This window comes from Narcine bancroftii, chromosome 13, assembly GCF_036971445.1.
Source record: "Narcine bancroftii isolate sNarBan1 chromosome 13, sNarBan1.hap1, whole genome shotgun sequence".
Classification (NCBI taxonomy): Eukaryota; Metazoa; Chordata; class Chondrichthyes; order Torpediniformes; family Narcinidae; genus Narcine; species Narcine bancroftii.
The window spans coordinates 54,542,999-54,569,130 of record NC_091481.1 but is presented as its reverse complement, the minus strand read 5'-3'; the positions used below and the strand labels follow the sequence as shown (position 1 = coordinate 54,569,130).

Below are 26,132 nucleotides of genomic sequence, written 5' to 3'. Positions count from 1 at the left end.
GTGGTTTTTTTTTTGCCAGTTGCTTGAATAACAGAGAATTTTATTGAATTCTTAAGTTTAAATGATATTCAGACCTGGAGGCCAACTAGAGCCGCTGGAACCATTTGAGAGCTTAGGAGTGGACCAGTTATCATTCGCAGGACCAGAATGGGTGGCCAAGGAATCACCTGCTATCATTTCGTAATAGGGCAAACTATCTCGAGGCTTCACCGGCGGTGCCATGTTGCTCGAAATAGCACCTGTAAAACAAAACAAAAATTTCAAGACTAATAGCACACAATTCAGATGGTTGATCAGTTACCAAATTCAAACAAATCAATATTGCAGCCCAGTCAAACAAATGCATACACACCGAACAGAATGCATCCCTGGAATGCAGACATCAAGCAATGGATAACAACACTGGACAATGAAAAATTTGCTAGCTGGACACTTTCGGGTGTATTTTATGGATTTTGGGCTGCTGATCACAAAAGCTACCTTAAAAATTTCATACCACCTACCTTTTTTTAAAGATACAATCTATTTTGGTGACTTCCAGTCATACTTTAAATCTACTAGTATCATACCCTCAAAGTTAGCTGTTTTGATCAGTCCAAACACGCCTGGACATGGCTTCAGTGCAGGTGCTATGCAAATGTTTGAGGACTGGGCATGTTTAACAGAATAGATGCAGGAAGGCTAGAAAAGCAGCTCACTGTCCAGATGCCGTGAATTACATCGATATAGATTGGGCGCATGTTGATGCGCACGTTCTTCAGGCAATACCACAGTGAGTGCACTTGACAATAGCATTTATTGTCTTCAGGAAGACTTAATTCAGCAGAAATCTTGTCAATGTCGCAACAGCTGGAAAAGATTGTTAGATTTGTGACGAGTCTACGTAGCGCCTCAGATTGCTCAGTGGTTAGAGCGTTGGTCTTGTAACCATGGGTTGCGAGTTTGTTTCTCGCTGGGGCCTCATTTCTGTGAGAAGCACTGGACAAAGTGACGATTCTGTCTTCTTTACCATCTACTAAATTAAAGAATTTCATGAATGCTACATTCTAAATGTAGTATTACATGACAATAATGGAACCTGTCCTTCAGGTTCAAAGGCTGCACTTATTCGGTGGTAATATTGGTGAAGACAAACCCTGGGCTTTTCGCATTTGTTCTGCAACATGTGCTGTCAACCCGAGAGCCTGGCTGAGAGGTACATTATGCGATTAAACATGCTAAATTCAATACAAGTTAATTTAATGTAATTCAACTTCCCATGTGATACGACAAATCTGAAATGAGCTTGAAGTTGTCTATTATAACCCCCAATTTTGTTTTTTCAGGAAGCAAACCTTTTGAAAAAATTTCTTGTCCAGTATAACGTATACATTAATCAGTTCTAAAATGAAGGAAAGGCCTGACTCCTTGCTGACTCCTGGCTGAGCAAAACTGAGGAACAGTATTCCTCCGGGCTTATTCTGAGTTTCAGCTTCAATGTAGTTTTCCTGTTTGGCCATGGTTTCAAAACTTAGTGCAAGAAACATCAGCTGGAAAACTTTTGCAGCTGACTCTCTGATGCACACTCCAATCCAAGTGCTAAAATTTAACCACACACAGATCCAGGCACACAACTTGAATCCTAAACGTAATTCCTTCCTGTGAGGAAGATCTGGAGTGTTCTGGGACTTTCACATTCTTTACAGGCTTACTGCTAAACTAGCCTGTCTCCGGAAAATAGCTGCTCTGCACCATTTTTAGCAAGTAGTCTTGACAAGTCTACAGGTAAATAGTAGTCCAATTCTTACTGCCACTCAATCAATGTTTCTTCAGATTGAGCTTGTCATCTTTGGAATAATTCATCATTATTTGGGAGCAGCGACACAATGAATGGATTTCTTTCTTTTTATACCAAGACTGTACATTTAAAAGGTACCAACCTATAATGTAAATGTCAAACCTAATTTCTAATTTTTTATTAACCAGTAGTGTTAATCTATGTTTAGATTCACCAATTTGAAGTTGTGCTTTTTGAAAGATTCAATATTGCAGGCTTTTTCAATTTCCTGCCAGCAATTTACTCATTACATATCCAACATAATGCCAGCAGGCTGACTGACTGGGGATTTCAAACCAAGCAGCAATTTAACTTAAGCTCCTCCTTCCTCAAGGCTAATGACATGTGAGTATTTCATTGCACAAAGCAGCTGAAAGAAGATTTAGAAAATAACCGTATTAAGTGACCCTGGATTGGGACTTCGAAACGTTGTAGATTAAAAAGCAAACAAAATGAAATTAGAAAGCACCCTAATTGGAAAATTTGAATGCAAAATGATGTGCATGATGGAATGTGTTCAATACATCCAAAGTCCTGCGAAATGTATGCAATGTTACCATTTTTCAGAGGATTGTGGTCTGGTGGTGGAGTGGCAGGAGAGAGGCCATCCATAGTTGTCCACTGCTTGAGCCGTGATTGTTGCGACTGAGGTTCTTTCATTCCAACAATGCTGTTAACATCTAACTGATTTACGTTCATGTTTGAGCCCATGCCTGAAACATGAAAGATAGTTTAGCGCTGAGGGCCTCATCATTTCAGTCAAAAGAAAAATCAGATTTACGCAGCTACAGAACTGCAATACAATCTAAAGAGGGAATTTACCCATTGGGTAGCCTGGCTGAATCTGTCCTTTGGTCTGGAAGTCTGGAAGGCCAGAGGGAAGCGAACTAGGCACAACATTATCCAGGTGTTGCTTGGGCATGCCAGGGTGTGACGGAGAATGCTTCATCGCTGGATTGTTGTTGTGCCGAAGCTGTTGTTGTTGCTGCTGTAGAGCGTTAACAATACGGGCAAGCTATAGAAAAGCAAAGCCACGAGTTAAAACTGTTCGCGTCTTTACTCATTAATCTCACCCCCTTGTCAAGAATACAAACATATCAAACATTTTCAATTTAAACTTGGGCGTACAGCATGGTAACAGGTCTTTTGGCCCACGCCACCCAAATACCCTAATTAATCTACAACCCCCATATGTTTTTGAAGGGTGGGCAGAACCGGAGCACCAGGAGGAAACCCACGCAGACATGCTTGATCGTACAGACACCTTATAGACAACGCTAGATTCGAATGCAGGTCACTGACACTTTAATTGCATGACATTAACCGCTATGCTAACTGCACTGCTCTCTGGGAGTGAAAGTCCACAGACACTGATCACAGTAAAAATACAAAATTGCTGGAGGAACTCAGCAGGTCTCGCAAAAAATAAAGATAGATAACCAAAATTTCGGTCCTGAGCCCTTAGTTAAGGTGATAAACACATCTATTCTCCTGAAAGAACCACATTTTGGCACATAAGACAATGCCTTGAAAAAGCATGAGTAACTCGACCTCATGGAAATGTCCATGTTCCTGGGTCAGCATATAACCCTAATGTGTGCAATACCAGGAAAGGACTCGCATTTCACCATTAACAATTCACAATGATCATGAAAAATGCAAACGTTATGTGCAAGTGGGAAAAAAACATTTGGACCTCCTGGGATCAATTTGCAGTAAGCAGTTTGACCCTTCAGTTCTATTGTAATCTGAAGACGGACAAAGTAAGTTCCAATGATGAACTCCCAGGGTGATTACACTGCAGTTATAGGGCAGACGACCAAGTGAAATCTTCTGCCTGAGGCTAAAGATTGCTCTTTAATTCCACCTTTCTTAATCTGGTGGCACAGGAGATTAAGGCCCAGCTGTCCAAAAGCAGTTGAAACATTCTCCTGGCCTTCTTGTGCTGCAGATGTTTCCAATGCTCCAGGGTGCATGACTCAGAATGGAATTTGAAGTGTTAGGTGAAGGTTCATGACCTTATTGTGTTAAATGTGGTCTCAAGCTAGAAATGAGTTTGCCTACCATCAACAACTTTTATTTAGATTTTATTTAGATTTTATTTAGATTTTCAACATCTGCATTACTTTTGTTTGCTGACAGGATTTTCAAGTACAACAATGATTCATCCATGAACCCATGCAGCACATTCACCCTTTGACCTTTACCAGGGTATACACTTAAACATAGTTGACTTTATGATAATTAGCCATCAGTCAAATCAAATTATTTTCCAGGTTGATGCTACTCTAGTAGGGGAATATTGCTAGACAGAAATCTGGCCAAAGGATAATTTTACTAAAGACATCTCAGCCAAACCAACCATTTCAGTTCATATTCAATTCTTAATCGACTTGGTAAGTGGCACACACTGGAACCAAGCTACAGCGCATGTTGGTCCCAAGCAGCAAAATGTGACCAGTTTCAATCACTCCAAGTAAAAGCAGTAACTTGAGAATTAAAACTTCTATTAGAGATTATGAGAATTAAAGCACAGGACCACCCGCTACAAATTTTATTTATATTTGGATAATTCAGGCTCAAGCCCTAAAACGTGAAACAGAAGCAGGAATGGGCCATTCTATTCCGACCCCTTTCCTGCACTAACCCCAAAGCCTTTGATTTTCTTAGTATCTGGAGTCGTTGTAGCCATCCTGAACATACACAACAGGAGTTTCCACCATGCACAGTTAGCACAACTCTATTACAGCGCCAGCGCCGCAGGTTCGAATCCAGCACTATCTGCGGGAGCTTGGGTTGAGTTTCCTTTGGATGCTGCTGTTTCCTCCCATCCTCCAAAACATACTGGGGTTTTTGGGTTAGTTGGGGTATTTGAGGTGCACGTGTAAATTTTTTTAAAAATGGCTGCCCTTGGTCGAGAAATTACTTTCCACTTCTGTCCTGCATTGCTGACTGGACTAGATGGAAGAAGTGGTGCTGGGGGAAACACTATCTGCTCTTGTACCCTGAGAAGCTGCTAAAAGAAGACGCTGGCACGCTGAAGAGTTTGCATTAGATTTCCCGTGCGTTGCATCACATACTTGCTGTTCTTGTTGTTGCCGGACCGCGGCAGAGAGCTTCCGCTGGTTTTGCAGCACTTGCTGCTGCTGCTGTTGTTGCAGTAACAGCTGATAGGCCTACACGAGGAGGGAGAAGCCAGAGTGAACCAGAGACAGGACATCACCACATTCTTGCTCCTGCTCCCTTGCTTAAACAACAATCGATTCAATTCTCCCCAAATACTCATCATAAACGGTTCTGCCTTTTTAAGGTGCCACCCTTGGATTTAGCGTTCTAATGAAGCAAGGCTACAATGCCAAGAGACAAAAATAAAACGACACTGAGCCACAAAATGAAAAACAACATTGTGACACAAATAGTTTTCCAACATACAGGATTTATATTATTCAAACCTGACTCCAGATGACACAATTCCATCGTGCAAACATAATGTCGACTTCTTTTCAAAAACATCAGTACTTACCAGCTGGAGCTGTGGGAGCTGAGGAAGTTGGCTGAGCATAGCTATTTGTTGAGGGGATAGTTGAGGACCAAGGCTAAACAGGGCTGGGTTCAGGGCACCATTCGGAGTAGCGTGCTTCAACATGGGGGCAGGAACCTGGAATAAGGAAATGATTTAGCACTGATAATCACCACCTCCCTGATAAATCTAAACAAGGGGCTGCTAATATCCTCGGATAATTTTTGCCACTACATGCAGGAGCAGAGATGAGAGGTATTTTCACCCCTCCAGATTTACAATGATGCATTCCAGTGTTAGAGAATGAATCAGTCCCCACTCCAGGCATCCAACACCCAGCTGCAGAAGCTAGAAATTATAAATGAAAATCTCTTTGCATCGGTTCGCATATCTGGACAAAGAAGCAGACTATAACCCAAAGTGCTGTTTCTCTCTCCACAAATACCATTTGCCCCATATTTCAGATGCCAAGCATCCAATGTTTAGTTGAGACCTTGGACACAAATTCAAGGCCAAGAACTGATCGACTACTCATGAAAGTAAAAGCACAATGGTGCAGAAACTCAGCAGGTCAAACAGCATACACTATATATATATATATAAATAAATTTAAAAAATTATATATATAATGTGTGTGTGTGTGTATATGTATGTGTAGCAAAGCTAAAGATACATAACGCAGGTATTGGAGAGACTAAATCACCTGGGATTATACTCACTCAAATTGAAGCGACTAAATCGTCTAGGATTATACTTACTTGAATTCAGAAGAACAAGATGTTATAGAAACATATTAAATTATGAAAGGGAAAGATAAGATAGAGGTAGGAAATTTGTTTTCACTGGAGGTGAGACCAGAACTAGGGGACACAGCCTCAAGATTCAGGGGAGTAGATTTAAGACAGATGAGGAAAACTGATTTTCCAGAGTGTAGTGAATGCGTGGAACTCTCTGCCCAGGGAAGCAGTTGAGGCTACTTCATTAAACATATTTCAGGCGCAGAATTTACATTTTTGGCCACTGGGAGATCCCTGTCATTGATGCAGACAGAGCAAAGGTGCTTTAGTAAAGCGAATTACAGTGTCTGCAGACTTTTGTGTTTTACTCCTGACTACTCAAAATCAAGACTCTCCAATCCCTCTTCCTCCCACAACCTCCCCACCAAAAAGCAAACAGATTCAACGTTACATACCTGAGGAGGGGGCAGGAACTGCGGAGGCACTTGAGGCCGAAGGTTTGGCTGGGATGAATTCATGGACTGCAGCTGAGGTGTGTGCACACCTCTGGATTGTGCTGTGCTACTGCCAAATAAACCATGATTGCCATTCTGCACATGCAAGAGCGAGAGAGAGAAAGGAAAATAGAAATGCAAATTTTATTTGATTTCTCTGCATTGATTTTTTTTCCTATATACAGTGCAATTTGAAGTTTAATTCAACCAGTGTGGGAGACTACCTCAGGAAAATTAAACATACAAAAATGCACGTCCAATGCAAAGTATACCAAATTCTAACTAGTCCCTATTCCCAAAGTTATGAAACATTCTACAGTAGTACTTAACGTCTAGGAAATAAAGGCAAAAATAATTTATTTTAACTGCTACCTCTTCCCAAATGGATTACCTGCCTTTCCTCAGGGCTTTGATATCTTCACATTTGTGCATTTTTCCAAGATTTCTCCTACATATTAGACCTGATTCAGATTCAAAACCTAGAGTATGGTTCAGTGCCACTTGCTCCCCCTTCAGGAAAGTATTTTGTTTAAAAAGGCCACTTTAAAACCTTAGCTGTCATTCCAAACTGACAGATTCATAATGTATGATACTCTAATCTTCAGATCCAATTATTCACACACCTATTAAAATCACCACCTACACTTAACTCTCCCCCCACCCACCAATTCTCTCTCACCGCTCCCTCCCTCAGCTTGTTCTTTCAATGTCCTGTAACCAGTAGTATTTCAGATTTAAGATGCCAAAATAAAAATGTTTTGCAGGTCAAAATCTGGATTACCCTACTATGTGCTAATGCAAAATGCAGCAGTGGATAGTTTCAGAAATTCATCTGATAACTTTCACCTCAGGAACTGCCTTGTGAGGGACTGAGGAAGCGAAGTTAGGTTTCAGAACTGAACTCCGACCAGAGTTAACAGATTGCAAACACTGAGGACCTAACCCCTTGCTGAGCAAAACAAAGAGCAGCTCTCTGCAGATAAAAAGAGAATGACAGGAACATTGATTGATGAGCAGTGAATTTTCCCCAACTAGCACTAAACCATCCTGTCAGCTAAATGCAGAAAAACACAAGAGAACTATGTGCTCTAAAAGAAAAATGAATTTGAATATTTCTTGGGCGTGCTCAGGAAAATACAATTTTAGCTACCCCTATAAAAGACCAGAAAACATTTTATTGATCAGAAAAATCACAATCTTGTAAATTTTACAAGTGCTCTTCTGAGAAAGGAATTATGTTTTTATCCAACCAACAACTCTGTCCCCAATCAAGATGATTCTGAAATTATTGAGTAATCTTTTTCTGTCATTTTTACTTCTGTTGTGATAAGATGCACAGCTGACTAAGTGAAGGTCACAGCTGACTAAGTGAAGGCCAAGGACAAATGAGAAATAGAAAGAAACATATGGCTTGCCTAAATACAGGAGGGGGAAAACGGGGCAAGGATATTTCCTACTGATGGAAAATTTATTTTGGTAACTTTACCAGTTTGTAAACTTTGTTTGCAAACATATAGGAAAGCTCAGGCAGAAAAAGACATTAATATTTACTCATTTATTATGACATCCCAGTCACAAGACACATTCAGAAAGCAGCCCTTACGTGTCTAGCGTTTATGTTTTGCAAGTTAAGACCAGAGCCGATGCAGCCGAGGCTGGCGGTGGGTAGAGCAGTGCCCGAGGGAGACAGCTTGCAGCTCGGAGGAGGGGAGAAGGGCGAATTAGGTGCCTCATCAGACAGGCACCCATCTTGATTGGAGAAAGGCAAAGTCAGCTGAAGGAAAGTTAGCCAATCAACATGCATTTGGTATTGGAAAGGGTGGGAGAAAAAGGGGTTGAGGGTGAGGGTAAGAAACAGACAGCACAATGATGAGTTGTGGGTAGAGCGGGAAGAAGAAACAAAAAATGAGACAGCAGTTAAGCCTCACACACACAGACGCAGTTAGACAAAATTAGTGCCATAATCAAACGTTCACATAAAACGCTTCATCAGACACAACATCTACACTTTCTACAGTGTAGCAACTATTCCACTCCGGTCTTTATGACTTTTCATGTAACCAGCTTAAGGAATAAACTCATCTATCAACTTGGAGAAAGCTGCATTTGTCTCAACCTTCTATGGTTTGAAAGACTCCAAGTCTGTAACCAAACTGGAAATAAGTTGAGAATCATGTGTGCAGGAGTTTCCACACAGCTACAGAACTTGCACCAAAAGAATTCTGCTGTCTGAACTCGTTCTTTGCCAGAATACAATGGGGGCAGAGGTTCAAAAATAGATCTCAAATTTGCATATTGATATGCTCATCAGTTAGTGCACTCTGCTTGTTCTACATAGAAATATAGAGAAATAGAAAATAAATGTTTGTTTAGGAAGCAGCAGATCATTAATTTAATTCTCATGAGGAGCTGGGAGGGGCAGAGGGAGCTAACTAATTCAGAAAACCTACAAATATTTTAGGCAAAAATCAGAATTAAATTTACAAAGAAGAAACATGTTCACTGCAGCTTGGGTGAGCAGGTGGCATTCCATCACTGATTTGTGGCGGCTGTGGGGTCAAGTCCTTCTCTGGGATTTGAGTTAAACAAGAAAGACAGAAGATGCTGGGGTCCAGTGCCACACATAAGCATGATGGAGAACTCAGCAGGTCATGCAGCATTGATTCTATAGGAAACCAAGGGTAACCGATGAAGGGCCCATTGCCTGTTCCAAGAGGGTTCAGGATGTTTGAGCTCTTACAGAATAATCAAAACAGCAGAAAGGTCTTTCTCCCTTCATCTCGTGGTTAAATGAGATTACAAAGCCAAAATCTGAAAGGCGACACAGGTAGCATCACAATTAGCGCAACACTGTTACAGTGCCAATTACCAGGATTAGAATCTGTTGCTCTCTGTAAGTAGTTTGCATGCTCTCCCCGTGTCTGCATGTTTCCTCCTTGTGCTCCCATCATTCAAAAAATGTATAGGGTTATAGGTAAATTGGGTGTAATTGGGCTCATGGACAAAAAATGGGCCTGTCACCTTGCTGTATGTCAAAATTTAATGACCTAAGTGTCCAGAATTTAGTTCATACTTAAAAGCAAGTCCTATTTGCTTAACTTAACTTCAGCCACCTCATCTCTGCCTCTATGGGATTAAAATCATTACATCTGCAACATTTTGCTGTCGATAGAAGGTTCAACCCAAAACATTAACCCCTACCCTCTTTTCTCTAACGAATCCTTGTGACCTTCAAAGTATTCCACCATTTGCTGTTGGTACGCAATAAAGTGAAACCTTATCTTTCACTCAGTCACTTGATTTACTAAAGCATTTAATGTGACTGCTCCTCTCTGTGATATAATAGCTCTCGAGAAGAGCCATGCTCCCATCCCAATTCAAATCCTACTCGTGCACTTACTGTTCTCAAACTGCAGATATTTGCAGAATATTGCACTGCCACAAATGAAAGAGTCAGAAGACATCCACACCCAAATTTGACCATCTTTATCCAGCTCCGACCAACCAATGTCAGATGACATTGCCTGACTGTGGTACTGAGAAAAATTTGAAGCCAACAGCTGGACATTTATAGCCTGATCTCAAAGTGTTCCACACTCAGCCAAAGACTTGGAATCACACTTGGATCAGTTTCTGAAAGTAATGCTTGCATGCTGGAAAATGAACACCTTGCTTAACTGCAACCCATTGATGCATCAAGTTAAATTTACTTGAATCAAGTACAAGGTGAGCTGGTCTGGCACAGCATGGCCTAGTCCCTAATATTTTGGCAGAAGATGCCCCAGGCATAATCATATCCCATTGGATTTGACTAGCCATGCTCTGCTCCAGATCAATGAATTTAGGACATTTATGAAAGTATTGTAAAGTTATTCGCCTCCACCAGTTGAGATCTCACCTTCTCAAAGTAGGGTCCACTGTCTGTGGTGGGCGAATCTTTGGAATTTGATGGCCGGAATCCTGATCGATCCTTCCTCATCATTCCATTGTAATCCATGTTCATTCCCCTTTTGTCAGATTCCAGCTTTTTATCTGGTAAACCTCCTCGGAAAAAAAAACAGAAATGGAAAATTTTAACCATGGGAACACCCCAGTTAAATTACATTTCCTCACAGAGATGCCATCATACACATGTAATCAATAGACTACATGTAGTTGTCAGAAAATATAATTAAAACCATAGACTACATGTAGTTGTCAGAAAATATAATTAAAACCAAAAGATAGCTTCAATTCCAGCTTTGTGCTTAATTAACTGGAAGGACATTGAGAACACAGGAAATAGGAATAGACAATACAAATCCCTAATCCATCGGTCAATATCCATGCTTACTTTTCTTTCATGACGCAATTTCCTTTAGTGCCAAAAGACCAATAAAGCCCAGTCCAAGGTGCTGATTATAGGCTTTAGGAAAGTAAAGCCAGAGGTGTACAATCCTGTGACCAATGGGGGAAATCAGAGATGAGATGGAGAGGGCAAGAAACTTTCTGCAAGCCCCCATCTTGGAAGACCGTTCCTACATCCACCATACTAATGTCGTAAAGAAAGCATATCAGAGTCGCTACTTCCTCAGACTTCCGGAAAACTTGGGAAACTTCTCCAGATATGAAGTAGAAAATGTGCAGACCGGCTGCATCAGAGCTTGGTATGGTAGCACCAACACTTCTGAGCAGACAGCAGTGCAAAAGGTAATGGAGACAACCAAGTCCATCACAGGCAAAACTCTCCCTAACATTGAGAATGACAACATGGAACAATACTATCGTAGAGCAGCAGCAATTATCAAAAACATGTTCTGTTCTCACTGCTACCATTAGGAAAGAGGCATAGGTGTCTCAAGACACATATCATCAGGTTCAGGAACAGTTGCTACCCTTCAACCATCAGACTCCTAAACAACAGAATGTTTAAGGGCTCTTGCTTTGCTCATTATTCATTACTGAATATTTATTTTTCGTATTTACACAGTTTATTTAGATTTCTCTTTTGTATACATATATTTCTTAAGTATAGTTCCATGACCGATAAATAGAAATTCTGCCTGGACCACAGGAAAAAGAATCTCTGATGATGTGTGATGTCATGTTTGTACTTTTGACAATAAATTTAAAGTTTAAAATGTACTTGACATTTCAATATCCTTCAAGAATAGAAGATTTCAAAAGGCTTACTGCCCTCTATTTCTTCCAGATCTAGATTTGTCAGCCTAAGGAATCAGGTCCCAAATATCCATACCATTAGTTCCACTCAAATCTGGCACATCTAAATCAGATTATCTCTTATTTTCCCAGTCATGCCCTCCTCATTCCAAAAATCCAAGGTTAATACAATTCATTAGGTACAAATACCAAAATTGTGTGCAGTACAGGTACACAATCCTTTATTCATTTATTCGGAACCTTTCGGGCGGGGGGGGAAGAGAGAGTGTGTTCCTGAATTTGGGTATTTCCGGATTTCGGAAAGCCAAATTTAAGCCCATCCGAATTGTGCTGCCGGTCTCCCCCCATCACCCGCCCAACTCGCGCTGTCGCCTCTCTCTGGATTTTGGAGCTTTCCGGATTTTAGATGTCCGGATAAAGGACATTTACTTTTACTGTGCAAGACTTTGAGACCACAATTATCAAGACTTCCTTACTTCTGCACTCACTCTTGCAGTAAATACCAAATCATTTGCATCCATAACTGTTCACCAGTATCTGCATTGTTGGAGTTATGTACAACAGCAGATCTTTTGCACGCCAATACAAGTTTCTCACCATTTCTAAAGCATTAGTGAAACATTTATCTCACCAGTTGTCTCCTTGTATTTGTACATAACTTATCCACATCACTGTGAGCTCACAGCCTGCATCTCAATCTAACTTTATCAACAAACTCTGCAATGTGTCATAGGCATTAGTATTATTATTTTTGGGCACCTTCCACAGATCAATTCCCAGTAGAATTCCACTAAGAAGTTAGCCACACTACAAGACCAACTTATTCATACAAATTGATAAATGTATGGCCTCATTTCAGTTTCTGATTTCATTTGAAGGAAGGAAAGGACAAATGACTGAGACTGGAAAATCAAAAATCACATATGCGGTAATTTAAAAGTTTTTTTTAGACATACAGTATGGGAATCGACCTATAACCGCACCGCCCCCCCACCCCCCCCCCCCCCCAGCAATACATTTTTAGAGGAGGAGGAAACAGGAGCACCCAGAGGAAACCATCGTTATCAAGGAGAGAACGTACAAACCCCTTCGAGAAAGCACCGCATTCAAACCCCGAATGCTGGCGCTGATATAGCACTGCGCCATACCACTATGCTAACCACGTTACCCTGAAATGGAAACAGAAAGCTCACGTACAGGCAGATTATGTGGAAAGAGAAACATCTGATGAGGAGCCCCAAACCCTTCCACACAATATGCTGCCTTCCCCTTGCTGAGCTTTTCCAACATTTTCTAATTTATCTGAACCTGCATCCAGATCAAAATCAGCCTTCAGGAGAGACATCAATCACATCAGTTTTCTACCTCAGCACTGTTAGTCACTTGTGTTCATTGACAAGACTACAATTTAGATCTATAAATCTTATGTCTGCCTGGAATAGCCCATCTGTATCCTGTTTGACACTTACCAACAGTTAAGTCCATTTTGTTACTGACACCGTCTTCGGAAGACTCCCTCTGCAAATAGAACAAAATCTCAGCGAATACAAGTAAAAGAGTAAACTGTTTTTTAAAATAAAAATAAAAATTTCAGAAAAGATCAGAATTTAGCACAAGGATAGAAATGTACCTAATTGTTAAGGGCTGAATGTGATCTCTGGTTGAAAACCAATTAACTTCATTCACTTCAAAGTGTTTTAAAATGATATGGATTATCAATCACAAAAAAAATTAACACTAGTTATAGCACAATCATCGGTCGATCAGTCCAAAGGTATAGTATTTCCCTATATACTATGGATCTTATAACAACAACTCACAAAGCTTTAGTCTTGTCTCTTTTCCTTTCACACCTCATTGTGGATATTGTATCCCAACTACCAACTCCACTTTCCACGATGAACATCTTGCTCAGCACCTTCCCAGAAACTGAAAGGCTGCTGTGCATTTTATTCTTATTACTGGTAACGGCCCGACTCCGTGCCTCCTGACCACTTCAGTTGAAAACTAACAGTTGTAATCTTTATGCCAAACAGGGGTATTGATAAAATAAGCAAATTTTAAAACCTGCTTTAGACAATGGTTCCTGTAACCCAATATTGGCCTTTAATGCTATACATCTCCTGAGCACAGCTGGTTCGTGCAGCATTAAGACAGTAAACTCCACTGCTAAAAATCTGTCTTTTGAGGATTTTGAGAAATTAATAAATAAACATGACCCAATGCCACATTTTACAGACTCTGAACTTGATCCATAACAAAACTGCAGATCACATAATGATCAGAGGGATTAGTGTGTTTAATTTACAACATTCTCAACTGCTCTCCAAGTCTTATTACTCTAAACCACTTGTGATATATCGGCTGTGTTGGCTGTAAACATATCAAAATGAGCTATGTAAATCTTCCTCAATCCCTTTATTCTTATATTTAGCCCATTTGAACTGTAAAAAGCAACAGATGCATAATTACTGATCCTTTCCATCTAAATTTATGATGCAGCAAGATTAAGTACGAGATTATAGTTCGTACTATATAATACCAGCTTCAAGATCTAGAGCCAAAAGTCATAATACTGGTGCCGGCAATAACTGCTGGTGCAATTTGAGGTGACAAATCAAGGACAACAGGAGTTGCACAATGAAGTTTGAGGGTCTTCTCGGCTGCATATTTTGCACTGTGACAAATGAACACTTTTTGTTTTGCAATGGGGTCTAACTACACGAGGGGTGGCCAAACAGCGGTTTGCAAGCCTCATGCAGCTCTTTGACATATAACTTGCAGCTTGTGGAAATGCGTTGGTTGAGACAGGAATCACACGAGCCGGTGCTCACAACGGTAGTGTTAGTGGGCATGGCTTGCTATCAGGATTTTGAATATATTTGATATGTATACAGTATGTGTACTTTTTGATTTTTGAAAATAACATACATACATTTAAAAAACTACATACATAAATATTATGTAATGTATTTCTTAATATTTAAATAAATATTTTGTAACAAGATGTGCACGTAAGAGTAAAAACGTAATTTTTTAAATCTATTGTGGCTTTCAAACATCGGAAGTTTATCATATGTGACTCAAGCTAGTTTGGCCACCCCTGAATTAAACAGCACCTTTGTCTATTTTATTTTGGTTCTGAATAATACAACTTACATTTCAGTCTATTTTTGGTCACAAATTTTTTTTTCTCCATGGCTTTACAGTGATAAGGCTCATCAGCAATAGTCTTTTATTATGATAAATTTAACTGGCAAAGAGGGTACCCCAGGGCTTTAGTACGTTCAGCAAAGCGGATCTTACCAGTAATCCCATTTTGGAAAACTGCGTTGAGATGGGGTTTATCCACGTGTCATTGTTCCCGCCCTTCATGGAGCCCTAGCAGAAAAAGGAAGATTGAAAATAAAATCCGTTGAGTTCAAATTATTAGGGACCGCCACTGATGATGCACATTCTCTGCATTTGCTAATCTCATCTCAGATTTCTAGTGATAACAGTCTCCCATTACTTCAATCAACCATTTCAACTGATTAAAACTTGTCTGAACCACAACACCATTTCTCCCCTTTTCCCAGGCACAATACAGGTAGACTATTGGATGGTAGAATCCGGAAAGATTAGAAGGAAAAATTATGAGAGAACTCTCACTGCTAGCAGAGTAGCAACTGTTCAGCTCATTAGTGTGAATTGCACTTCTATAGGGATAATGCACAACTTTAGCATATAACAACAGAAAATCAAGTGATAGCCTAAACAAATTTAGAGTTTGCAATTTGAAAATCTGCATTAACAATACCAGAAAAACATATTACACAGTAAATATCCGTCCCACTAGTTTGCACCCCAGTGGCAGGACAATTCTGTGTGCATTTATAGCTTTTATGAAACAAATTCAAAAATATACCTTCAATAGCCTAACACTGTATAACAGAAATAATCAGCTAGAATCTGCAATAGAAAATATATTTTCTTTGAATCCATCCTCAAATGAGACAATATCACATCAGTTGTTTCTGTCACGTACATTTCTATATTTGTATAGAACTTTACACCTTCTAGGAAATTGCACAATCTCATGTTGTGGACCTAAAAATTATTTGATTTGTTTATCGTTCAGATTAACCCTGAAAAACATGCCATATTCTGTTTTCTTGCTGTTGTAATCACAATATTTGGAAAAAAAAAGGTAGGCTTAAAATCTAGTGCCTAGTAAGATGGCAAATTAACACTGCAATTATTGGTGTTGCACGAGTTCCTAATTTGAACTTTAGAGATGACAGAAAACCTGATATACTTCCAAAACTTCTCACCCCTACACAGAATCGCTACATTTCCTATTTGATTATCAATGTATTACAGCCATCAAATGACTCCATCAAACATTGTGGTTAAATCACACAGAAATGACTGCTTGATTACCTGACTCAAACTGGCAAGCAAATCAAAATTTCCAAGAACCACCTGACACTGGCGTGAGTGACATACAAAGCAAGAGAGGCTGCCTCAGCTTCTACCCAGATACTGGACTGGAACCAGTATCCCAAGAATAGGAAGATATTTTACAATCAGCTTATCTTTACTTGATGTTTCCTTTCTTACCTTGTGAATTTTCTTCCCTCCTGAGGTCCAGTTCGATGAGTTGTAAGGTGAACTACTCTCCTGAGTTCCAGCACTGTTCCATAGGCCCATTGGACCATCATCATCTTCCTCCCAGCTTGGGGGTCGAGTATTTGACATAGTGGGTCGATCACCACCTCCCCACCCATCCTGCATTGATTTTGAACCTAAAAGCACAGATTTAGTATTTTATACCTAAAAAGAAGTCGTAACAATTTATAAATTAATTTTAAAAATACTGGAGACAGTTTCCTGGTCACTCATCTACCCATGGTGATAAATACCTCGGACAGGAAGACCCCAAATCACCTAGCGTCAAGTGGGGAACTCTAAGTGAAGGAATAAAATCCTCAAAGCAGTTATCACTATTTGAAATCATGTGAACAAAATTCAGATATCTAAATGCTGAATTAAAAAAAAAGGTAGTTAAAACCCAGGTTATCAGGGATTTCCAGCCTATGTGACATCACTAAGTTACTCACAAGTACCAGTACAGCAATGAATCCAGATACCTTGTTGAGTAAGGATAAAGCAATGAACAGGAAAAAAATTACCAGTTCTCTGAAAAAAAGCTATCCAACATAGGACAAGTCCCACCATTTTGGATAATCAGAGTTGTGCTGTAGTTTAGAACTGAATTATGTTGTATAATATGCATTCAACTGATATATTACACACCCAATCTTGTACTCCAAATGCAAATGCCATCAGAGATATAAACTTATTAGGCTGTTGCAAAAGTTATGCACGCATCCTTGATGATGATTTGTGAGGAGGAGACCTTGTTTCCAATTCATACTGATTGTGATCTTCCGATGAGAAAGTCAAGGATCCAGTTGCAAGGGTGGGGGGCGGGTAAAGAGGCCTAGAGTTTTCTCCAGGGACTCTGGTTTCCTCCCACCATTCAAAATGTACTGGGGGTGTAAGTTAATTGGGTGTAATCTGGATGACATGGGCTCAAGGGGCGAAATGGCCTGTTACCATGCTGTGTGTCTAAAATGTTTAAAAAGAGATCGTTCTGCCTCACCTGCAGGAAGTAGAATCTCAGGGTTGTATGTGATGTCATGTATGTCGTACTCTGACAATAAATCTGAACTCTGTTTTCCTCAAGGAACACGATTCCAAGTATCCCAGCCATTTTCTGTTGAGCAGATTGAAATGGCGACGTTTGTGCCACTTTGGTGACGTATCATTGACAAAAGTGTCAGTTTTATCCACGTTGGGGCCTTTCAGGTAAACGTTTTAGGGTTTTAACGTAATGGGCAAAGTTTGTCATAAAGAAGTCCGTTTGTTTCTTAAATTTAATAATTAAAAGCAATTGAAGGCTTTCAAATCATTCAGCCCATTGAATGAAAATCTCAACCAGATAAATTGCCGGGATTTTAACATTTAGGCCCAAGTATGTTCTGTTGAATCAATCTTATTTGTTGTTACATAGATTCGATCCTCAGATCCAGCTCATTCCCCTACCTTAGCCAGTATTTTCCCTCCACCAGAACCCTCACCTTGAAATTAGCAGCACAATTTTCTCCAATAACTAACCCTTTCTGTCTGACTGTGTAAACCTTCCCAGTCACTCTAGCAAACAGTTCCTTCCACCAATGTGAAGAAGCAGAGCAAAGGGAAAACTGAACATTGTGGAATTTAACAAATGAATATTTTGTCTAAGGTGCTCTCAAAATCGGAGCACTTTGCATATTTTTCATTTTTCTTTGTGCATATTCACAAGTGCCAGAAAATGTCCAACATTAATAAATAAATGTAAAGACTTTGATGCAATTCACTATCTCTGCTGTCATCAGTGTTTCTTTCAAATCCCAAAATAGGGCTTTTAAACATCGATACGCTTGTAGCGGGCTGAGCGTTCACATGGTTAGATGGGCCGAATTGCTGCCCCAGTCAGTTTGGGCAAGACGGCCCCCATCCCTTCTCAGAAGCCCGCGTTGCCTAGGTAATGTTGCCACTTCTTGTCACTTAGCGCTGAGCAGGCAGCGACTCCGTAATGTATTGATATCACTCCGAAAGACCAATGTGTTCCAGACAGGAAGTGGCTCATACCCTTAAAGCAGCGCGTGAAATCCAAATAAAGTCAGTTACTGGTTCACCCTCATGTGTGTGTATGGACGTATTTCATTTCAGCAGAGCTGCCGTTAGCAGACGCTACACGCTCTCATTTTACATCCCCCTTTATTAAAGGGGCACAGAGTTCTGTTTACCTCATTGCAAGTGCATTGCAGAGTGCTGATATTTTTCTTTTTTTTAAATCAAGTTGGGCATCCCCATGGAACAATGGACAATGCACTATAATAATAAAATCAACTTGCTATGGTCACCACCCCTAAAGGAAATACAGCAGTCAAGCACATGCACATGAAGAACACTATGTTTTCATTTAACTAAGGCAGCCAAATTTTTTTTAAAAAGCTGAGTATTTTAAGCTCAAATATGAATATTGCTGCAGGGAATGTCATCTTACAACCAAAAAAAAAGACATGAAAATAATATTTTTTGACAAATCATCTTCAACTTACCAGAAGGAAAAGATCAGTTTAATCAGAATTAAAATTTCCAAGCACATCAACTTTGTTTAAATCAAAATGCACACCAACTCAAGATTCCAAATACAGGATCTTTTGTTATTTTGATCAGATAGAAAACTGCAATGCTGGAATTGGAATCCAGCAATTCATTTCCTAGCAAAGGGAGGTATGACATGTTGGATACAAAGAAGCCTTGTGCATGTGTATAATGCAGATTGGTTTCTAGCATCAGTCTGCACCTGCTGCCAAATTTACTTGCTGAGCAACTGGCTGCAAATCAAAAGTTAATGGGAGAGCCAGAACCAAGGCAATAACTGCATATGAAGTTTCTTACACTAAACCACAGATCATCGACACAAAATCAACACAACTTCAGGGTCAAGAAGTTAAGGGAGACTTCCAGCAAGTGTTTTAGTTATCAAACATGTTGCCATTAATTTTCTATTATAGTGCCCTTAAATGAGGGGACTATGTATAAAAAAAGTGCTCTCATTTCGACATGGTCAAACCAAAATGGATACAAATAACCTTGAATAAAATCTGGATGTGTACCTTATGTGAATTGTTTGATTAGAAATTGAAAATAAAAGTGTCTTTGTCCCAAACATTATGGAGGGCATTGTTTGCAGGACAAGTATCTATGGTGCTGGAAGTCCAACTGGTTACTAGATTTCTGACCTTAAAGACAGCAGGACAAACCAAACTTTTACATCTGCACAAAGGCAACTCCCTGAAGACATCAATAAATAAGTATAAAGCTGACTAAGTCTTTGTACTGTCAAAATAACATGGTTAATTCTGGGAGGCAAACTTGAAAGTTTCCTGATCTGTAACTGACAGAATGCTTACCCACTGGAATATCAGGTGATCTGACCTGTAATCTTTTGTTTCTAAACCAAATACAGTTAAAAAAAACCCTTGTATCCAGAGTTCAAGCAACTGGCTGCCTCAAGCAATGGCAAAAAAATTTGAGGAGAATAATTTTAAAAAATTGAAATAAATAAGAATAAAATAATAGGTAAAATATGCAAGTTTAAAATGGTAAATGTTCTCTGAAATAACACATGAAGCTTTTTGGTGAAGATGAGAGCAAATATTTAGCCAGTGGAGGGCCTTGGTAGCAGCTGCTTGAATAAAGTTGTGTTTGAATAAAATTGTGTCACCCAGGATGAAGAGCTGGTTGATGCCGGTCACCATTGGGTGACTCTCCTTATCCATGCTTACTACGAGTCATGCCAGTCGGGGAGGGAGGGATGTGGAGGAGGCTAATTATCCATATTTTTGTTCATCTTTTAGGTGGCTCCATGGAGGGGGAGGAACATACAGATTCAGTGACAGTTAAATGTTTTCAAAGAATGTGACTGAAAATAAAGTAAAATTCTTTAAGGTTTATATATTCATGCAAATGAAGATTGTTCAGTGTAAGTACAGTGTAGTAGTTTTGTCTTTTAAATTGTTTATTCTTATTGCAGGTGTATTAGTTAGGCAATGTAGGAACAAGTCTCAAGTAAACCGAAAATACACTTAATCGGCATCTACCAGTCTCCAAAGGTGCCGGATACCAGGGGTTTTATTGTACAATAAAGATCCAAACTGGAGGACGTGGGTTAAGGATGAAAGGGGAAAATTTAAGGGGAGCATGAGGGGAAAAACTGAGAATGGTGGGAGTGTGGAACAAACTGCCAGCTGAAGTGGTGAATGTGGGCTCAATTTTAACTTTTAGGAAGAAATTGGACAGGGATGTGAATTGGAGTACATGGACTAGGTGCAGGTCAGTGGGACTAGGCAAAAAAAAATAGTTCAGACAGACGAGAAGGGTCATAAGGCCCCATTTCTGTGCTGTAATGTTATGGATTTATGGAATAGGCTACACAGCCTCCCAAGTAACAGCACTCACTTTTGGTTTTATAATTTGGCAAAACTCAATCAATGTAATCATTAATGCTCCAAATAATTGAGCATCCACATCCCACTGGGTACAGAATACCCAAGATTTTATTTCTCCATGTTTCCACCTCCAAATTGTAAATTAATTGAGAGAGACAATACCTCAATTTCTGGACTTTTGAGCCAGCAGAAACAACATCTACCCTGTCAACCCCTGGTATTAGACTGTACATCTCAACAGGATCATCTCTCACTCTGCAAAACCACTCCAGTAACTTTAAGTCAAACTTTCTTAGTATGATATAACAACTCCTTATTCTATGAATCAAGTGGAATTGTGTTGCATTGACTCAAAGCTTTTATTAGGATGACCAAAAATCCAGTGCATCAAATGCCCTTACATTTCAATAAGTGACACCACTGAACATGTGGCACAAATTAAAAATGGTACATTCGGATGCAAAAGTAGAAGAATATACAAGTAATAGCTTACCAGAACTTGATGTGGAACCTCGTCCTGTAACTGTATTTGCTGCATTCTGCTCTCGTGGCATCGGTCCACTTCCAGAGCTCTCACTTTGAGAGTTTTTGTCCCACAGATTCACATTCTTATAATTGTAGCTGTTGGGATCTCCCCAAGCAGAGGTGCCATCATCAATCTCCATCTTTCTGGAGATGGATTGTGGCGAAGGTTCTTCCCATCCAGTCGGCTCTTCCTCCTTTGGCAAAGTTGGGACAGAAGAGGGCATAGGTGGCACAGGTGCCGATCCCCAACCAGGTCCAGACTGTCGGCTGCTGGCAGAGGCAGTGCCCCAGGAGCCTGATACATCTTGCTGCTTGTTCCAATTAGAAGTGGTTGCTTTGGACGGCTCACCCCAACCCTGGTGTCTGGTGGGGTCCTCCCACCCACCTCTTTGATTGTTATTAGAATTACTGCCACCTCCCCAAGATCCAACATCACCACTGTGAGCACGGCCACTCTCACCCCACCTTGAGTTCGAACTGTCCCAGCCACCTGCTTTTGGTTGTTCAGCTGGTTGTCCACTTCCATCACCCCAGCCATTATTGGCAGACCAACCTTGAGTCTGTTGCTGCCTTGCACCCCAACCTGGTTCCTTGATTCTAGGCCCATCATTCCAAGATGGTGTTTTCTCTTCTGCTGCTCCACCTCCCCAACCTTGGCTGTTCTTTGGGTCCACCCATCCACTTGGAGACTTTGAATCCTTCCACTCCACGTTTGAAGACTGCGGAGCATCTCCCCACCCAGAGGTGCAGTGACTGGTTTGACTGGGCCCTTCGCCCCAGCCCCCTGAGTTAGTGCTCTGAGTGGCAGTGCTCTCCCACCCTTCTGTTCCTTTGTCAGCGCGCCTCTCATTCCTGGGAGACTCCTGGACATCCCACATTGTGTTCTGCTTTATCTGAGTTTGGCCCCACCCAGTGTTTGACAACACTCTTGGGTCCAGATCAGCCCTGTTAATTACACTCTGCAGTACTTCCTCTTGGTCGGGATGATCAGCTTTGTTTAAGCGCCGTCCTCCTGGGTGGTTGTCAGAGGCTCCCTTTTTGTTGTTGCTTCGACTACCAGAGTCACTCCCAGTGGAACTGGAGGCCTTTACCCAGTTTGAATTTTGGGCATTCTCTCCTTGGTTTTCTGGGAGGGGATTTACCCTGTGATTGTCCCATCCGCCTGTGCCACAATTTTGTTCATTAGCAGAACCAACCCAATCTCCTTCTGATCGATTATCAGCCCCTGTCTGTTGACCCCACAAGCCCTGAGCTCCACCAGGTGCTGTTCTGTTCCCTTTACCCCAATTTTTTGCTTTGTTGGGGTCTGGTGTCTCAGAGTCCCAGGATCCACCATTATTGTCCCACGATTCAGTTCTTGATCTATTCACCAGTAACTGTTTCATAGCAGAACCATTTTTTGCTGGGTCATCACCAGTGCGTCCATTATTGCCATCAGCTCCTGTACCATTTTGTCCAGACATTGATTCAGTTCCAGAAGACCCCCAAACTGTATTCCAAGTACCCCCAGCTGCCCGACCCTCCATAGTTTCTCTAGTACTGCCTTCAGATGAGGCTTCAGTGCTCACAGATTGGTTCAATACCAAGGAATTTCCCAGATTCATTGCTAAGGGCATGTTCCAGGTCCCATTCCCTGTGGTTTCAGACACTCCCTTATTTTGCAAAGGGTTCCCAGTGCTCTGTGAGCTTGCATTCAGAGAGTTAGTGTCGCCATTACTTGGTCCATCAGTGTTAAGAGCTTGAGGCTGTTCTCCTACAGAAGCATTCCATGTGACACCCGCATTTTCCGTTTTAGACTGTTTGGCCCAGGCGCTTGGAGAAGTACCATCCTGATCCCTAGGGCTTTGACCTACTGCACTAAGTTGCGCATTGGAGCTTGAAATGTCAGTCTCCAAAGTCACTTTTCCAGAAGTTCCTTCCTGGCCCAATATTGGCCAGGCCGATGGGTTGATATTTGGGTTCAAGGTCAACCCAAGGCCAGCTCCATCGGGGCTGCTCAAGTTTTTCCAATTGTTAAGTCCTTCTTTGCTCTCCGAAGAGATGGAAGATGCATGACTGGGTTTAGGCACAAGGCCCATGTTCCAGGCCCCCAATTTACATTCATTCTTTCCGCTCCCAGCAGCAAACTGGTTTGCAGCTCCTTTGCAACTCCTGGCAGCGCCACTTCCTGGTGGCAGGCCCTTCTCAGAGCCAAGGCTTGAGGCACCTTCGTTATCTACGTGTTCCGAAGCCGACTCAGAGTCTCTGCCTGTGATGCAAGGCCAAGCCTCCATATCAGACCCGTCTACGATTAACTTATCCCAGCCGTGGTTGAGGTCAGTGCTGGACGATCCAGAACCCCAAGCAGAATTTGCATAATTTGAACCAGCGCCCCCAGGGTTTGTGTCTACAAGAAGAAAAAATACAGATAACCATCTTAAATACCTATTGAGAAACACACAAATGTAGACGTGAATAGGCTTTTTAAGACTAATTTTCAAAGTAATTGACGTAGTCACAACATACTTCTTCTTGAGTAATAATTATAAGAAACAAAAGTAAAACAAACCATCAACCAATACACTAGATCAATTTTAAATCCTTATTAAACAACGCTAACAATAAAATCTTTTCTATTCAAGCTATAGATTCAAGAAATCCAAAACTAGTTTGAAGCATACTGGACAAAGGAAGCAAAAAAAAAAAAATAAAAAAAAAATCTTGGCTTTCAAGATGTGAACAGTATTAGCTCGAACCTTCTTGAGACTCATATCAACTTAATTTCAGCAACTGGCAGTCAAAGGGCTAACAGAATAATGATTGCATAATAAAACTCACCAATAGGTTGGCGTGACAAATGAGGAAATATGGACAAAGCAATCATAAAATTTCAATATCATTTCACCAAAGGACAATACTTAAATATTCAAATCGAATTATAATCAGTTTGTTCAATTAGACTGAAAGATTCCAGACTGGATCTGGTGACATCAGTGTACAATGATGTGCTCTACTTTTCTATCAAGGTGGATTCAGGTCTACAAACCACCGAACTGCGGCTCCCACCAACTCCCCCCCCCCTCTTTCACAAGTAGATGTGACAAATGGAGAAAAATACATAACTTTTTTTTTTAAAAGTGTAAGGGACGAGGCAGAAAAGGACAATGTTCCATAGGATGCCATAGGTGCTCTGTGGTTAGTAATAGATTATTTAACGTGGTATGAGAGTGGATAAAAAAGGTTGAGAACCACTGGACTATATGATCCTAGGTTGGATATTTGGAATAGAAAACTCCACAACTGTTCCCATGCACAGCTCTAACTGGGGAAAGAAACAAGGGAGTACAAACTTCTGGAATACAAGAAGAACCAGTGGATGTAACGTGCCAGTTGCCATCCACATTGTTTGCTCCAATGCTTGCCAGTACTCTGGATGGCTCACCACTTTCCCAATGTCTCGTGGGGGTCTTCCAAAGCACTTCTTTGCTTGGTTTTAATTGGTTTATTTTCCTAATTGCAATCTGAGCCTCCTTCCCAAATTACTATTCCATTGCTTTTGTTAAAGTTTTCATGTTGGCCATCAAGTCAAATAGCCTGTTTAAAGGAGGAGCGATGATCTGAGAAATAGCAACGTTGACCTAGAACCCATATAATTGACCTCTGAGAGGCCCATCCAAAGAGGAGAAAACTCAAAACAGCATGCAGCTTTGTGGATCCACCACCATGAGATAGTAACTATAACTTTGGTTTTTAGCACAGGCAGAAAGTATCAAGACTTGCCCAGTATTGGTTTGTTCTCTATTGTTGATCAGGAGAGTAAAACCCCCGTTATCTGGAATTTAAACAACCAGCAAAATAAGTAACTGGCAAAATAATCACGAAAAATAAATAGGTAAGAAATTAGGAAGTTCAAACTTGGTGCCCCTCACCATTAGGTTGCCAATCACACAACACGCAATCTCAAGCAAGTGGAAGATCACCAAAGGTGTCGGATACCAGGTGTTTTACTGTATTTCCAGAAGTTGGTGCAAAAATCAGCAATCCCACGCTGAGGAAAAATGCATATTGTTGGGATTGGCTCACAGAGGCTCTATTGTGTTTGACTTTGTAAAATATTTATTACCTCCTTGTGGTCATTTGCTGGAATTAAACAAAGCTTTACAGGACTACAAATGCAAAATCAGTTAAAACAACAAATCTGAAAACAAATCCAACATCCACCATTCTATCAAAGATGTCACTGGCTTTGAATTTTCCCATAAAACCAGCAAAATGTTGAAAGTAAATGGCACCCACTTACCCACTGGTGTAGTGCCGTGCTGCAGTGGACCGTTGGGTTGTGTCAATGGTTGTGCAGTACCGGGGTTTGATCCCGGCACCCCAGGAGGCCCCGCCCCACCTCCAAGAAGTCCACAGGAAGGTGGAGGGGGCTGACCACGTTTTAGTAACACTTTGTGCTCTTGCTGGCGAAATCGAGGAGGCACCTCACGGGGCAGATAGCGGGCGGCGTTCTGTGGCTGGCCGTTGGTGGCCACCGCCCTTTTGGCATTGTTACCACCGTTGCCGGCTGGTGTTGGAACACTGCCAACTGAGCTGGCAGTTGGAGGCTGGCTTAGGCTTGGCTTCGTCGCTTCGGGCACTAGGGGAGAGTTTAAAACAATTAGCCATTCAGATATACAGAAATACAGAATCAAGCTTAATAGGGGAGGAATAAATAAAACCATTTAATATTTTGCCAAATAGAAAGGCTTGTCTAATTAAATTTTCAATATTACGAAGGAAAATGACACCTGTTGAGTCCCACTGACAATGATGAAAACGAGGTTAATTGTGCGATGTATTAAGAGAAGCCCA

At 40.8% G+C, this 26,132-nt stretch overlaps 1 protein-coding gene across 11 annotated transcripts in view; it reads right to left on the bottom strand.

Annotated features, from left to right (window-relative positions):
- LOC138748265 (trinucleotide repeat-containing gene 6B protein-like) overlaps window positions 1-26,132 on the bottom strand; it is a 220,343-nt gene that overhangs the window by 13,219 nt on the left and 180,992 nt on the right. For 7 of the 11 annotated variants that reach the window (XM_069908121.1, XM_069908123.1, XM_069908124.1 and 4 more), the window contains 13 exons: window positions 25,579-25,917; window positions 21,268-23,685; window positions 16,330-16,514; window positions 15,034-15,108; window positions 13,197-13,245; window positions 10,466-10,611; window positions 8,171-8,341; window positions 6,529-6,663; window positions 5,340-5,474; window positions 4,897-4,992; window positions 2,639-2,831; window positions 2,374-2,529; window positions 75-239 (listed from right to left, as the gene is read on the bottom strand). In XM_069908121.1, coding sequence (XP_069764222.1) covers window positions 75-239; window positions 2,374-2,529; window positions 2,639-2,831; window positions 4,897-4,992; window positions 5,340-5,474; window positions 6,529-6,663; window positions 8,171-8,341; window positions 10,466-10,611; window positions 13,197-13,245; window positions 15,034-15,108; window positions 16,330-16,514; window positions 21,268-23,685; window positions 25,579-25,917 — 4,263 coding nt within the window. The remainder of the gene's footprint in view (window positions 1-74; window positions 240-2,373; window positions 2,530-2,638; window positions 2,832-4,896; window positions 4,993-5,339; window positions 5,475-6,528; window positions 6,664-8,170; window positions 8,342-10,465; window positions 10,612-13,196; window positions 13,246-15,033; window positions 15,109-16,329; window positions 16,515-21,267; window positions 23,686-25,578; window positions 25,918-26,132) is intronic. The other 4 variants (XM_069908126.1, XM_069908122.1, XM_069908127.1 and 1 more) reach the window with 4 other exon arrangements.